Below are 16,647 nucleotides of genomic sequence, written 5' to 3'. Positions count from 1 at the left end.
TCATAACTAAGAGTTTGCCTTTAGCAGTGCTGGAATTGTTGAAGCTTTGCAAGGGAATTACTGTGTTTTTGGCCATCTGTAAGATGTATTAGGGAGAATTATGAATATATTGCTCTTTATTGGTTTAAGGAGATGTGTTTTATTGTCAGGTTGACAAAGGGTGGGGTGTGACAATTAACCTTAACTGTGTCAACTTGATTGGTTTTGGAACCACCCAGAGAATTAGTAGAGCACATTACATTTCTCAGTGTGTCTAAGTAAGTCATGGAGACATGATATGAATATTGTATCTGGCCCCTTCCACTTTCCTCTGTAATGCTGCTTGCTTTCCAGTTCTGCTTCTCATGAACTAAGCAGCTTTTCTCTGCCACACCTTTTGATCATGTTTCTGATTTGGAGCCAGATGACCACAGACTGAATCTCCTGAAAGCATAAGCCAAATTAAACCTCTCCTTTAAATTTTGTGTGTCAGGTATTGTATTCCAGTGATAAGAAAGCTAATTAATACATTATCCTTGGATTTTTCTCACTGAAATTGCTGCAAAATTTGAATGTGGGTCACAGATATGGGGCGCCGGATAGATAAAACATGAAGATTTTGTGCAAACTCACAATGTTTCATTTTCTTTCTTTACTAGGTAAACTACTAGCCAACCTACATTTTATTAGACCATAATAGCTTCACATGCTTCAGTTTGGATGCACCCAGTTCTGCTTTCTTGAACTCTCTCTGATAGCCTGTCTGTACCCCATTTTTTTCACCTGCTGTTACCCAGCTGTTTTCCTCTGAGGATCTATGAGCTCCATCAGATGCTAGAGTTTGCTTTTTGTGCCTGTACTCTCATACTTGAGGGACTGCTCCACTCTGCCACTGTACTACAGAATTGGTCTTCCATCAGTCAGTACTTAATGAACCTCTGCATGGAACAGAGAGAATTAGGACACATGGGCTCTTCTTCCAAAGGTGGTCTGTGTGTACATTCAAAGGGTACTGGGACTGAAAATCACTTGAGTGGTCATGCCCCAGGTTTTTTTAACCTTGATTTCCCTGGCTGTTTACTTAAAAATATATTACAACACCCACAAATTTGTAGGGTTTATGAATTTACTATGCTGAGCCTCTTTTAGCATGGTCACTTTATATTCTTAAATACTAAGGCTTTTTTAAACAGTAAAGACTAATAACATTGAAATTATGATGTCCATCAAGCAATATAAACAGAGAGAGTTAGGGGAGAGAAGAATTCAGTGACTGCATGGGAGGTTTTATTCTCAAATAAAGGAAGCTGGTAAAGAAAATAGTCTTTTTCATTCTTGTTTTTCTTAATTTTTTCCACCCAAAGGCTAGATCACTACCAAGGTGAAAGGGCTGATGTCTGGAATTCATTACCACATGATTTGTTCATGGCATATAAAATTTTTAGAAGTAATTTGCTTTTTAAATAAAATTTCCTGATTGACTACAGTAGACATAAATCCAAAAAGCACAGCTCCGTCAGGACAGCCAAGATCCCTTTTAGCTTCTCAGATAAATGGGAATTTGGGGGGATAGGAGGGGTAGAAATAAAGATTTTTTTATGTGGGAAGATGAGAAAGAAAGAGAGGAAATAGAAAGTGAAAAGGAAAAAAAATTACTATGTAGAAGGAAACCAAAGCTGGTAGAGGGGAAGTGGGAAAGTGTATTCCTAAGACCTTCCTGAAGTTAGCTTCTGTCTCACTGAAAATCGTCCTTATTTCAGTGTATAATAATGATAAGCGAAAATTAAGACACTTCTGTCCTTTTGTCCTGGGCTTGGTTTCAGTTCTGATGTGCTCTTTTGCAGTGTTCAGTCAGAAGCATCACCTCAAACTCTCAAAGATACAGTTCTTCAAGCACTCATTTCAGAGGAAACTACACTATGCTAAAGATGAAACTATTGGCTCAGAGCTTTTTTGCTCAGATCTTTCCTACTATTTTGCTCTCACATTCTCTTGCTGGTACAAGCATACCAATTGTTTCTAACATGTTACAGTTCATTTCCTGGCTCTCTCCAACTTGAGCACTAACAGATAAGATTCCTGTATATAATTTGTCTTTCTCCAAATACAGAGATACTCATTTCTGATATTTATACATATCTACAGGTATATTAAGATTGTCTCTTAGATTTCAGGTGGTAGCTAAGTTCTCTTCCTCTCTCACCTTTATGTATCTTCTTAGGCCAAGTTCCTGTTAAGCACTGTTAAATGAAGAGCGTTGTCTGCCGGAGACTCTAGACCCAGAGGGAATCCTCAGTGGCCACAAGCTATGAGCATTCACAGTAGACTTCTAGATATCTACATGGTCTACTGTGTTCAATTTGATGCTGGATTTAAAATAATAATGTGACTAATACCATATTGTCTCTGTCTACTCCAACTCTTCTGTGTGTACACACATACACAATACCTTAATATGACCTTAAAATAAATGTTACTTAGAGAAGAGTCTTTTCCAAAGACTGGTCTTTGGAGCCATTGACAGATAACATATCAAATCTCATGGTTTATAGATAATGGTACTTGTCTTTTCTCTTTGTAATCTTACAGACTCTGAAAAGGAATCAGTGAATGTGTTTTTATCATCTAGGTTCACATACTTTGTTAGGGTGTTTACTTTTCTTTGCATGGGCAACTTCATTTCATATCTGTTCCACTCCAAATGGAGTTATAAATTAGGGAAGAAAGAAAATTAAATGTTGTGATAAAGTTGTTAGCATATTTTTTCCAGAAGGCAACAAGCCAGTTTGTTTCTTTATCTGCCCAGTAGACATGTAATAATGCCAAAAAATTGTTGTACTTGACTATACAGACAACAATAATGGGGATACTTCAGGCATGGGAACTCAGACAGGCAGAATGGAGGGTAAATTATCAGTTTTGGTGTTTGAACTTGTGCATAAGCATGCAAGGAGATGAAAGCCACCCACCATTTTTATATGTGGCTTACCTCATTTTTAAGTCCGCCATCAGTCCTTATTTGGCTTTTCTGCTCACATGAAACCTCTCTTCTCCTCATTTACTTTTTCTCAATGCCTACATTGCTGTCACCCCCCTGCCACTGGAATCAAGCTCAGGACCTTGCACTTGCCAGGCAGGCACAGTGCCACTAAGATACATCCCCAGCCCTTCTCCATGCCTAGATTTTTTTCCCCCTTATATCTCATTCCTCAGTATGTAGCCCCAGAACTTTATTGTACAGCAGAGAAGCCATTTGAAAAATATATGTATTTTTAAATAAAGATTTAAACATTAAAAGAAGCATTAAACCACACCATTAAACAAACACATTTAACAGATATCTTCAGAGTATTTCATCTAACAACAGACTCATTTTTCTCAACATAAAGAACTTTTTACAAAGTAGACCATAGCTTAGGCCATAATGTATGCTTAAGTATTATTGGATCATAGTGGAATGAAGCTAGAAATCAACAACAGAAGAATCCACAGAAATTATACAAACACATAAAAAGTAATACATTGTTGAATAATTGGTGGATTACAGAAATTTAAAATATTCCTAGAGTCAAATGACACAGCAGTGACCCCACTTCTCTGGTATCAAAATCTTGTCTCAGTCACTTTCTTTATTGTTGGGCAAAATGTCCAACACCCACAACTTAAAGGAGGAGAGGTTTATTTTGACTCATGATTTTTAGAGAATTCAGTCCATAGTTTGCTGGCTCCAAAGCTGGATGAGCATAGGGGAAGAGTGTCAGAGGAAAGCTATTCACATAATGGCAGCTAGCAAGAAGACAAGAGATTAGACAGAGAAGGCAGCATACCCTTCCAGATCATGCCTCCAGTGAACTGCCTTTTCTAACCAGGTCAACTCCTAACAGCATATTCAGCTATAGATTCACCAGTGGACTAATCTGCTGATGAATATAGTGTCTCCATTATCCAGTCCCCTTCCAAAAGCTCCACTTATGTATGAATGAGAGTTTGGAAAGGCATTTTAGTCATAAACCATAATGCTTGGTTAGCTTGTGATAGCTTTCTGTTTTATGGAACATTCCTTCCATTTAATGCCCCTTTTATCTACCCCACCTTCATCTATACATATGCATTGCCCTACTTGTTGGTGAATGGGCCTTTTTTTTCCTTTTGAGTTTATTGGTACGTTTAAGGTATACAGTACAATTATGTTCATTATTGGGATTGTATACCCTTACATGACAGGTCTTGGTCCTCATTTTTTTCCCCTTGTCCATGCCCTCCCTTCACCCCTTCCTCCCTTACCTATTTACAAATACTTTATTTCCATTTTTTCATTTTCTCATTTCTTTCCTTTTCCCTTATTACCTTTCCCCTACCCTTCCCATTTTTCCTGCGCCTTTAGCCCTTTTCTTCCTATTTCACATGGTCAATTATATCATTAGGATCTTATGTAGTATTATAGTTTTTCACACCAGAGAAACTATTCGTTATTTACACATGTGTGACTTATTTATTTCACTTAGGAGTATATCCTCAATATGTATCCATTTTCCTATGAATGAATCTAATTTCCCATTCTTTATGGCTGAGTAGTATTCCATTTTACAGAAAAACCACATCTTTATCCAGTTTCCAACTGATGGGCAAATGGTCTGTTTCCAAGTTTTAGCTATTACAAACTGTGCCGCTATAAACATGGGTGCACATACTTCTCTGTGATATGATTCTTTTAGTTCTCTTGGAAAGATACCCAGCAGAGGGATGTCTGGGTCAAATGGAACTCTAGTCCCAGCTCTTTATGGTATCTCCATATTGATTTCCATAGTGGTTGCATCAGTCTGCACTCCCACCAACAATGGAGAAGGGTTCCTTTCTCTCCTCAACCCCGCCAACATTTGTTATTGACTGATTTCTTGATAGCAGCCATTCTTTGTGGGGTAAGGTGGAATCTCAGCCTTGTTTTCATCTACATGTCTTGAATTACCAGTGATATGGAACATTTTTTCATATGAATGGCCCTTTTTTTATGTGTTATATTCTTCAAGTATTAAAGGAAGTACTTAAGGTATTTATAGCCTTAACATCTTCATCAGGCACATAAATACATATACGGATGTGCTTAACAGATTTCCTTCCCTCACTAATACCCAGGCCTCTACCATTCTGTTCTCTGTACACACTCTCCATATTTTAACTTCAGCAGCATTTCTTATAATCCATAAGGTAGGGAAGATTTTAACTGCATGAAAATTGAATAGGAGAGTGCAGTTAGCAGCTCTGTTGTAGAGATGTCAAGATTCATTTTATTCTAAACTTTTTCCTATCTCCATTCAGCCTTGACAGTTTTCTTTCCATATTTGAGTAAATAAATAGGAATTTGTTTTGTTTTGTGTCATTGAAGGGGTAATGAATCCTTTAAAAAAAATTGGCTATATATTTCTGAACTGTAAAACTGGGAAGAAATGACCACTTGTTATTTTCAAAAATGATTTCCATATTTCTTCACATTTCAAAACCTGTAATTACTTTGTAGTTTTCATAGACATACTTTAACAAAGCATGAACTCCTTTAAATCTGAAATCTTTGGAGAGAGTTTTTACTTTCAGAACCAGATATTCCTATTAATATTAAGATTTCTGGTGGACCTCTTAATGAACTCACATATCCTCTGAACCTGGACTCATAGTGATAACTATTTACTGTTCCTCTCATTTACTTATGATATAGACAAAGAGAGTGAGAAAATTATTGAGCCTAAGTGATTTCCTGGTCTAGAATTTAATTAAACAAGTTGTAACTGTAGGTCAGCTACAAGGAATTCTGAAGAAAGGATCATACTACAGAACTAATAATACTTAGCAAATATTAACTAATAAGTACTTAGCAAATATTCATTATTAAGAATGTATTTGCTTAGAGGTTTAATTTTGTTCTCACTTTTAGGAGATTCAATACATAGTAGGATCCAAGGCAGGAACATCATGGCAAAGGGTATGGCAGAGCAAAGCTATTTAGTTCATGGTGGCTAGGAAGAATAGCAGGAGAGTACCGCTAGAAAGGAAAGGACTAGCCAGGGGTTTAGCTCAATGGTTCTGCTGCCTGCCTCACAAGCACAAGGAACTGAGTTCGATCCCTGGTACCAAAAAAAAAAAAAAAAGAAAGAAAGAAAGGAAAGGACTACATACAATACCCACGGTCATACTTCCATGATCCACATAGATATACTCAGATATGTCCTGCACCAATCCCTGGGCAACTCCCAAGGCAGTCAAGCTTAACTCTCAAATCCCAACCCTTGTAACTTGACAACCAAACACATGTTTTAATAATTCATCCTTAAATCAACACCAAGTAGTAATTCCACCTCATATGATGCAAATATCTTGGTAAGCCTAAAACACAATAATCACTTCCTCAAAGTCTCAAGAGTTCTAATATTGCTCAAAAGTCTGAAACCAAATCTTTTCTGAGACTAAAGGCAAATTCTTAGCTATGAGTCTCTGTAAAAATAAAAACAAGTTCCTGTCACGTGAAATATTGTTTTTCACCCTTTTTCAGTCTATGAGTTTCTTTTAATTATGTTTCTTGTATGCAGCATATTGTTGGTTCTTGCTTTTTGACCCATTCTGTGAGTCTGTTTCTTTTGATTGGTGAATTGAGACCATTAACATTGATTGTTATAACTGATACATATTGACTTATCCTTGTCATGACCTTTTCCAGTTGTTGGATTCTCCCCCTTTGCATTTAACTCCTTGTCACTCTGCGAGGCTTCCTTGGGTTGTGATCCTTATTGTTCTTTCCTAGGATGTTGTTTAAAATTTTTTGAAGTGCTGGTTTGATATCCATGAAGTTCTTCAGATGTTCTTTGTCATGAAAGTATCTTATTTCCCCATCAATTTTGATGGATAGTTTTTCAGGGTACATCAGTCAGGGTTGAAAACAACCCAGATGCCCATCAACTAGAGACTGGATAAAGAAAATGTGGTTTTTAAATAAAATGGAGTACTACTCAGCCATAAAGAATGATAAATTAGAGACATTTATAGCTAAATGGATGCACCTTAAGGCCATACTCTTAAGTGAAATAAATAGCATACAAGTGTAAATACTGAATAGTTTCTCTGGTGTGAGAAACTGAAAGTGTAAATAAGGATCAAAAGATGTAATGGATAATGTGAAATAGGAAGAAAAGGTCCAAAGGGGAAATGGTAGGGGTAGGAAAGAAGGAAAAGGAATAAATATGAGAAAAGGGAAAAATGGAAAGAAGTCTTTGTAAATAGGGATGGGTAGAGGAATTGAAGGGAGGGCAGGGCAGTGGGGGAAAAAAATAAGAACCAAAATATATTATGTAAAGGTACGAATTCCCAGTGATGAATGTCATCATATTGTATACCTAAAATGTACCAATAAAATTAATAAATTTTTAAAAAATAAGTCACATAACCTCAAGGTACAAGGGGGAAAGGGTAAGCATTTTTATTCCAAAAGGAAAGAATGAGGGACAGAAAAGAATAAGACCAGAACCCTGCAGGGTAAACATTAAATCCTGTAGCTCTGTGTCTAGCAGAAGGTGATAAAATGTGAGTTCCAAAGGGCTTGGGCATCCTCACTCCTGTGCCCTTCATGGTTGCACCCTATATATGGCTTTTCTCTTGGGCTGATTCCACTCATAGCCTACAGCTTTCCTCAGCAAATGTTCCACATTCCTGGCATCTTCAACTTCCTGGGTTCTCTACTGCACCTTTGGCTTCATTCCCACAGTTTCACACATTGCCCTCTGAAGTGCTCCTTATCCAACCTTCTTGGCCTTCCTTGAAATTTTAATGATAGCCAACCTCACAGCTCTTACATTTTACATGCTTTTAAGGCCAGCATCACAGGAACAAGGCCAGTGCCTGATGTTAGCAGAAGCATAGCTGTAGTAGTCTCTGAATGCATGGATGGCTGGTTATGTGAAATGAATCCCAGGGCACCAGTTCCCTGGAAGGCCATTTGTAAGTAGAGGTCTCAGTGCTTCTCTTCTCAAATTAAAATTTACACTTACGCACTCTTGAAGCTGCAAAATATTCTTGCTGTTTTTTGAGATGCCCTCATGTTTCTCATTGTCTCTGTACAAAGTAATTGGTTTCTACTTAATGGTTCTAATTTCTCCAGCAGCCATTCTTCCTTTGGCCCCAATTTTACATGTAGTTCCTTTGGAGCCAGAATTTAAGTTTTTCATTTTTTCCCCTTAATTTGTGCCTCCCAGTACCTTTGCCACAACGTGAGCATTGGGCCATCTTGAAGTGTTTCATCACATTTAATCTCATTCTCCTGAAAAATATCAGGACATAAATATAGACAAAGTTTATGCCAAAATGTAACATACATATCTCTAGTCCAATTGTCAATGGAGCCCTGTATAGTCACATCAGCAACACTCCTCCCTGACCGATTTAATATATTATTTAGCTTTGCTATTGCCAGAATGCTATACCCAAAACCCATAAATTAAAGCAGAGGTTTAATTTGGCTTATGGTTTCAGATAATTTACTATATGGTTGCCTAGCTCCAAGGCAGGAACATACTGGTGGAAGAGTATGGTAGACCTGCTTTAGTTTATGGCAGCCAGGAAGCAGAACTGGGAGCAGCACCAAAGAGGAAGCGGCAAGGGACCAGATACATATGAAACATCATGCCTCAGTGACTTACTTAGACATATTAAGAATTGTGCCCTACTAATCCCCTGGGTGGCTCCAAAGTCAGTCAAGTTGACACAATCAAGCTTAACTGTCACTGTGATAACATTAGTCTAGGAGTTTTGCTTATCTTTTCATGATTATTTTTTGAAGATAAGTGTTAGACAATCATAGATTATAAAATCTATTTGATGGAGCCACCTAGATACACAGGAAAAAATATCCACATACAAAGTGAAGGTTAATGTTTGGACTTCTAGGGTTTATGGGCTTTAACTTCAACTAGATTAACTTTTATTTTTTCATGAAAAGCTTAATGTTCATTGACTTCTAAAAGAAAGGCAGCTATATTATGCCTCCAGCTAAACACAAATGCAGTATAAAGCTGCTAAAGTCCCAAATAATTTTGATTGCCTATTAATCTAGTCTTTATGATGAGGATATGCTGTTCTTCTCAATGTGACATCCCACAATATGTTGGAACCAGCTAAATTTCTTCTTTCTCTTATAACAAATTATTTTGTTAACAGATTGGTAAGTGTAGAATTGGAGGAATATTGACATTTTGGTGTTATATGTGGTACAACAAAGGATTATCTTGACAAGTTCATTTTTTAACTTCTTTTATCAGTACAAAAAAATTAAAAGATATTAAATTATAGTTCTGCATAGCTACTAGAAGCAATTTGGCCTAACCAAATTTCTTATGATTTTTGATAGGACTACAAAAGATATAATTAAACATCCCACAAGCCATTCTCTTTACTTGGCAAGTACCCTTCTTTTCTCTTGAGATTAGGCAGTGCCATTTCTACCTTGTAGGAATCAAAGTTTCTTTTCTAAGCAGACTGGTCAAATTAGATAGAGTGAAAGGGAGAAATAATGGCCTTTCTTACATTACTGACATGGATTATATATTACAGAAAAGCCAAAGTAACTTTTTTATGGACAGATCTGGAAACTATGCTATTTGGGCAGATTTTATATACTTTCCAATAGTAATTGTGTGTGTGGGAGGGTTGTTTTTAAGCATTTCCCTTTAACAGAACAAGAAAGGACACATTCTAAATGTTGCGTAGAATGTTTGCTCATAGAAAAAAAAATTCCATTATTTTTAAGTTTTCATTTGGACTTTGAAATATTTTGTATGCAAAAATAATGCTGCACTGTTTTTTGAATTTATTAGCACCTCACCATCAAATGCATTAAATCAGTTTGAGATTCCTTTTGGATTAAGAACAAATAAGTCAATATATCCAGTCAAAGTAATGGTAGTGAGCTAGTAATCATTCTAAATTCCATTTTAACATAAGAAATATGACCTTTCTTCCATTAGGGCCATTTATCTTATTATCAGTGGTCACATGTCTTTATTCTAGTTTTCTAATCCAAAATGGACACTTGCTCACTTAAAATATCTTTCAGTCTTGAAGCTTGTGTGTGGCATTTTGTGGTGGCAACCACATATACACACAAAGGGGATGAAAATAAATTGCACAAACTGTCTGAAAATTCCCAAAATGATCTTTTTATCAGTATATCTCTAAATATAGAGAAGACCATGCTTAAGAAAGGAAAGAAAATGAAATAGGAATACGTTACTTGAAGTGATGGGGGGGTGTGATCATAAAGCCATAACTAGATGGTTTTATCATTAATGTACAGAGTGTATGTACATTTAAAGGAATAGTGCCAGGGACTTAGCTCAGTGGCTCTGCTGCTTTCCTCGAAAGCGCAAGGACCCGAGTTCCATCCCTGGTACCAAAATAAAAAAGGAATATTAATTTTAGTATTTGTGCTGCTGAAGCGAGCACAAGGAATATTAATTTTAAAGACTACACTTTGCAGTTATTTTTAAAATTTTTAAACTTTGCACAGTGAGTATGCATTGTAGATCAGAAATAAAATAGAATTTTTGTGTGAGAGATTGATATTTGTGAAGAACTACCTAGATTCCCTCACTCTTTAAACCTTCTGCTTGATTGAGACTGGCTGTAATGTCATTGCCTATCATATTTAGGAAATTCCACTGCAGAACTGATACCCTGAGCCTGCTGATTAGGGGTCTCAGAGCATCCAAGAACCTTCCACAGCAGCAGTTTAGTGTGTTATCCTTAGCAGCAGTTTAGTGTGTTATCCTTAGAAGTATGTATGGTTTTCTTAGATTTACAGTTATAATAATTGATTCACTTTTCTCTAGTTTGTTTATCCAGGTCCAATTTCTATATTTGAAGATATTCTATGGGCTAAGCTCTGATCTTATAAAGATTCCGTGGGGTCCATGAAGTAATTAGTTTTGCTGTTAAAAGTAATACTAGGCCTTGTTTCTTTTGACTGGAACACTATTGAGCTCCTTATCTGGTGAGTCCGAGGTGTCCTTTTGAAAAAAAAAAGTCAGCCTAGTGACCTGCAGACAGGTGCAGACCTTGTCTCTCGAGCTCTGGGAACCCCGAAATGGCCAACATCCTGGCAGTGCTGTGCAGCCACCAACAGCTGCTGTGCATCAAGCACACAGTGCTCTGGTTCTTCAGTAAGCTATGATGTAAGAACCTGACCCAACTCTTCCTCAACACTGACTGTGACACTGCTACAGACCTAGCCAGACGATAGTCCCAAAAGCTGTCAAGTGAAATTCTGGAGCAGAAATCATTAGTGTACTCCCAAAGGACGTTCAAGGAGTAGTTACTCATCTAGGTTAAAGGAAACAGAAAAATAGAAATTTAGAACAGGTGTGTTATTTAAGGAAAACAACTAGTGTGACAAGTGAGAGAATTTCAGTCTTTGGCTGTGAGTCAGGTGCTTAGAGTTATATAAGGATTTATCAGTCACTGTTTTAAAAAAATGTCAAATATCTTCTGTGAAATGAGTGAAGAGAACTAACCAGGATGAGGCAGATTTACTAATGAAGTCTATCATCACAACTCTTGGCCAAGAAAAACATGCACCTTCTTCAGGGCCAGAATTTTTCTTCCATTCCAGGAATTGGAAGAACACACAAAGTATATGTAGTATAGGCTTTCAGGTGAGCGATTTTCACTAGCATTTTTTTTTTCCTTTTTACTCAAAAAAGTGAAAAGAGAAATTGGGAGATATCAAGTTGTTCTGTATCAGGAATAGTGTCTGTAAGGATAATCTGGTCCTGTCCTCACTCTCCAACTGGAAGTATAGGATGCTTAATCTAGTAGTGTTACACTAAGCCCGCATGACCTCCCTATCTCCCAGAGTGGCAGTTAGGTGTGACAGCATACATGTGCAACAGAATTCCAGCTATTTCTCATTAAACCCTGAAGGTGTCAGTAGTGACTAGAGAGCTTCAGCCTTTGCTCAGTTTTCTTTGAGTGGGGAGGAATAAAGGATATATACATTTCTCATTTCAGATTGACCTTGACTTTCCATATTTTTTTCACCTCAGATCATCCAGCCCCTCTTAGAACTTGACCAAAATAGAAGCAAGTTAAAGTTGTATATTGGACACCTGATAGCCCTCTGCCATGACCGAGACCCCCTCATCCTTCGTGGACTCACTCCACCAGCTTCCTACAACTTGGATGATGACCAGGCAGCTTGGGAGAATGAGCTGCAGAAGATGACCCAGGAACAGGTCAGCTTCTCACTTGAGCTTTGACAAGAACTAGCAAAGGCAGCTGCTGTTGGGTTTATACTGGGAGTACAGTTTCAAATTCAATATTCTTTTCAAGGAAAGAGAAAGTTCCAGACAGCTTTTTTTGTTTTGTTTTGTTTTGGTTTGGTTTGGTTTTTTTGGTTTTTTGAGACAGGGTCTCACTATGGAGTTGATACTGACCTGGAACTCACTATGTAGCCCAGGCTGGTGTCGAACTCACAGTGATCCTCCTGCCTCAGCCTCCCGAATGCTGGGATTACAGGCATGGGCCACCACACCCAGCCAGATAGCATTTTTAAATTGATTTATACTTTAATTTTTTTCAATGCTGGGGGCTGAACATAGCCTTGCACATGCTAAGCAAACTCACCTCTAAGCTATACCCCCAATATTTATTTTTGCTTCATTGAAAAATATATTTATCATATACAATAAGTTGTCTTGAAATATGTGTAAAATTGTTAAATGGATCTTTTATATACATTCCTTAACACACTTTTTGTGACGAGAACACTTAAAATATGCTCTCCTAACAATTTTCATGAATATAACACATTGTTATTAACAATAGCATGTTGTATAATAAATCTCTTGAATGTATTCTTCCTACTTAATGGAAATTTTAATCTTTTTACTGACCTCTTCCCAGCCACTACCACCACCACCACCCTTGGTAACCACCATTCTCTTCGTAGAATCAAGCATATTAGCCATCAGAAGACTTCAGCAGATACTCCATATAACCTTTTGAAGGAAGTGCCACTTCATTCTTCTCTCAGTAAACTATTCATATATCACAAAGATCTGGTTTAGAAAGGAAAAAGGTATAATCTTCTAACTCATAGGAATTAACTTCTATGAGGTTATCTCATAGAAGTGCAGGCCACTGAAGAAAGGTTATTTGAATAAGGGATTTTTGACAATTCGGTAGCATGGATCTTCACTTGTCTTTGGAGAATTGTGGATTACAGCAGTTAAGATTTTGAGCCGGGGATTTAGCTCAGCGGTTCAGTGGCCTGCCTTGCAAGCACAAGGACCCAAGTTCAATCCCCGGTACCAAAAAAAAAAAAAAGATTTTGAGTAAAATACTGCTAAATTAGTTTATGTCAACCCTTGTCTTAGTATATTCACATTACTATGACAGCGTACTGTAGGCCGGGTCACTTAATAAACAACAGAAATTTATTATCACAGAACTGGAGACTATAAATCCCATATAGCGATTAAATTTTGAGGTAACACTTATTTATGTCTGGAAATAATCATTCCTCTGTTTCTGTCAGGCCATGAACATTAGGGGTTGAGTCACATAAGTCACAAATTGAGCTGGGTTTGGGTTCATTCTTGCTATACTTTAATGCATCATCTGCTCAGAAGATTTAGATTTTCTACTGCCATGTGAGCCTTTTTAAATTGATTTATTTTTGACTGATATATAAGACCATAAAAATTATACATACTAATGTGGTACCATGTGATGTTTTAATACAGGTACACACTGTGTAATGTTTAAATAAACTTAAATATATCGGTCTCCTCAAATAACTATCATTTCATTATGGTGAAAACATTCAAAATCCTTTCTTCTAGCATTTGAAACATGCAGTACATATGCCTAATGTGTTTTAGAATGCCAGTTTTTCTTTCTCCTGTTTCCTCCCAGCTTTCAGCCGCCCTGGCAGACTACTTCATAGAGGTCTCTCTCTTTGTACTCCTGCCTCTCCAGGCACTCAGTGCATGACTCATGCTGGGAGCAGAAAGAGCCTCTTCATACCTGACTCCAGCCTCAGCCTGAGTGTTCCTGGCTGACAACATCTTCACTTTGTAGTGCAGGTTTAGACTGAAGGCTGATTTTCCGAGACTTCTATTTTGAATTAGTCTGCAATGTGGGGGCCTAGTGGACTTCCTATCTCTATCCTAGTGACAGTTTGCTTTTGCCTCATTAATGCAAGAGGTGGGGTACATTTTCTGTTCCTTCTCTGGTAGCACTAGAATTTGTCTAGGAACAGGGACAGTAAAAGTTTTCTTCCCTTCCCCAGCCACATACAGCTTTTCCTGTCAAACAAGGGTAGGCTCTGGGATCTGAAAGCTTTCCTGCCTTGTCATGGGACATACTTTTTGTGGTGAGTCAAAGAAGAGTCTGTAGTGTAGGTAAATCATGTCCCTGCCTTCTGTAGCATCTGATCCTGCTAGACCTCACAGGACTGCAGTTGGGATAGATGGCTCCAGTGGAAGAGCTGGAAAGTCAGTGTACCTGGTGCTCCAAAGGCATTCTGCATGAGGCTTGAGAGGATGGGGGCTGCTGGTACATTGAGATATAAACCAATTCAGCATTAGCATTAGCTAGCGTATACCTGACTATTCAGGTAAAATTTCACCTAAAATGTTTTTACAAAGAGTTTTTCCCTTCAATGAAAATTATCAGTTTGGGGGTTTTAAAGGTTCAAACTTAATTTATTTCATGAGCTCAATGTCTTGGGTCCTGATTTTTGGGGGAGGGGCAAATAAAGGGTTTAATATAAACATTGTATATGATTTTTTAAAGGATGTACTGAGCATATGCTACACATCAGTTCCTTAGATTCCGAGAGATGCAGTAGCCTAAGAAACTATAGATATCACAGGTGCAGAGATCAGAAATAACCACATTCATACAGATAATCTTTCTCATAGCTACTTTTATTCAACTTTACAGAGAGGTGAGGAAACATTTACAAGGCTCCAAAGGCTGTCTTATTCATGCACTGCTGTGCTGTGTAACACTATTTCCCTGCAACAATAAACTTTAACTTTTCAACTTTTCTCAAGTGCAGTGGCTTGTAGAATTATAGAGTTCATGTGATAACTAATTTGGAACATATTTTTCTTGGGTCCAAATATTCTATTTTGAAGAATTTTTATGTATTGCGATATTGTGCACATTGGTGAAAGAGTCAATCTAGGTAGATTTGATTCTGGCTAACTGTAGTTAATCGTATATACTTTAAATATTTTGGTTTGCAAGTGGTTTCCTATCTCTAAATTATACCGAGCATATATTGTTCAAAGAATGAATTTGGTGCGCTTCTAACCTCAGTTTTGTCAAGGCCCATCCAACAGCTAAATAAACTTGGACCAGGTCAGAGTTAACAGATTTTATAGCCAAGAAAAGATTGTTTTTAAATATCTTGTATGTATGATTGTATGTGTGAACAGCCATTTTATTTCTTTGAGATAGTTTTTTCTCTAGCTCACATTATATTATTTTACTTCTTTCAAGTCATAAAATTAGAACTTGGGACTCAGACTGTATCTCTGTGGTAGTATGTGTGCTTAGCATACTTGAGGTCCTAGGTTCAATCCTTAGCAACAAAAAATATATATATTTGTCTCATTTTAAAGTGAAGGGGCATAATGTTTCAAAATGAAAGACTAAGGAAGCAGAAGCAAGTGTGGTATCTGTACTCCGGAGGCTTAGTCTGGAGAATTGTAAGTTCAAGACCAGCCTGGGCAACTTAGTAAGACCTTGTGTCAGTAGGAGAGTGTTTTCCTAGCATGTGCAAGGTCCTGGGTGCATTCCCCAGTGTCTGCCTGCATATGTGTGTGTGTGTGTGTGTGTGTGTGTGTGTGTGTTTCTCCTTCCTGCCCTCCCTCCCTCCACATACATACGTACATACAAGGAATAAAACAGAAACCCCATTCTAAATAGTAACAATTTTCAAAGTTGAGCAGGTGGTTCTGAAACAGTGTTTCTCAAAGAGTGTGGGGTCCCTCAGAATGTCCTAAAAGAGCTCTCCTCCTCTACATTCCCATCCTCATGACTCAAATAATCAAGAGAAAATAAGGTTAGAAAAAATAAAATGAAACAAGTAGTGTAGAGGGAAATTTGATTAGTTAGGCAGTTTATAGTATCTCAAAAAATAAAATAAATGAGTAGTTGATTTTTTTCAGTCCTGGAATCTTAAAGAAATTTATCCTCTAGGGGTTCTTATCAAGAATCAAGCTATTGATCCCTGGTACCAAAAACAAACAAAAAAGAAGCTGTAAGCAGTATCTTCACTGTCTTTACATTATTTGCAACAGTGAGGTGTTTGTTTGTTTGTTTGTTTTGGTACTGGGCTCAAACTTGGGACCTTGTGCTTGTGAGGCAGGCAGTAGAACCACTGAGCTAAATCCCCAGCCTTAACGATGAGTTTTATAGATATATTTTTAACATCTCAGCAGTATCATAACAACAAAGGTCATTTCAATGAAAACTATCCTTTATGAAAATCTAAATATTGCTGCCCAAGTACTCAGATGTAGTGTAGTATAATATTTAGAATAAGGAATACATTTTCAAGTCTTTGGAAATATTTAGGTAGTATTCCCTAAATATTAGCAGGCTCAGCCCCCCGCCACA

The 16,647-nt window shown here is 37.4% G+C and overlaps 1 protein-coding gene across 10 annotated transcripts in view; it reads left to right on the top strand.

Annotated features, from left to right (window-relative positions):
- The window catches only part of Erc1 (ELKS/RAB6-interacting/CAST family member 1), a 445,074-nt gene that overhangs the window by 399,306 nt on the left and 29,121 nt on the right, over positions 1-16,647 (top strand). For 6 of the 10 annotated variants that reach the window (XM_010630417.2, XM_019208387.2, XM_019208386.2 and 3 more), the window contains one exon: positions 12,057-12,245. In XM_010630417.2, coding sequence (XP_010628719.1) covers positions 12,057-12,245 — 189 coding nt within the window. Of the gene's footprint in view, positions 1-12,056; positions 12,246-16,647 lie in introns of those variants that run through there. The other 4 variants (XM_010630425.2, XM_010630423.2, XM_010630426.2 and 1 more) reach the window with 1 other exon arrangement.

The sequence above is a fragment of the Fukomys damarensis genome, unplaced genomic scaffold (genome assembly GCF_012274545.1).
Source record: "Fukomys damarensis isolate Sample0158 unplaced genomic scaffold, DMR_v1.0_HiC HiC_scaffold_5, whole genome shotgun sequence".
In the NCBI taxonomy this organism is placed as follows: domain Eukaryota; kingdom Metazoa; phylum Chordata; class Mammalia; order Rodentia; family Bathyergidae; genus Fukomys; species Fukomys damarensis.
Note: the sequence above shows the minus strand (reverse complement) of the source record. Positions and strands in the feature narration are given on the sequence as shown.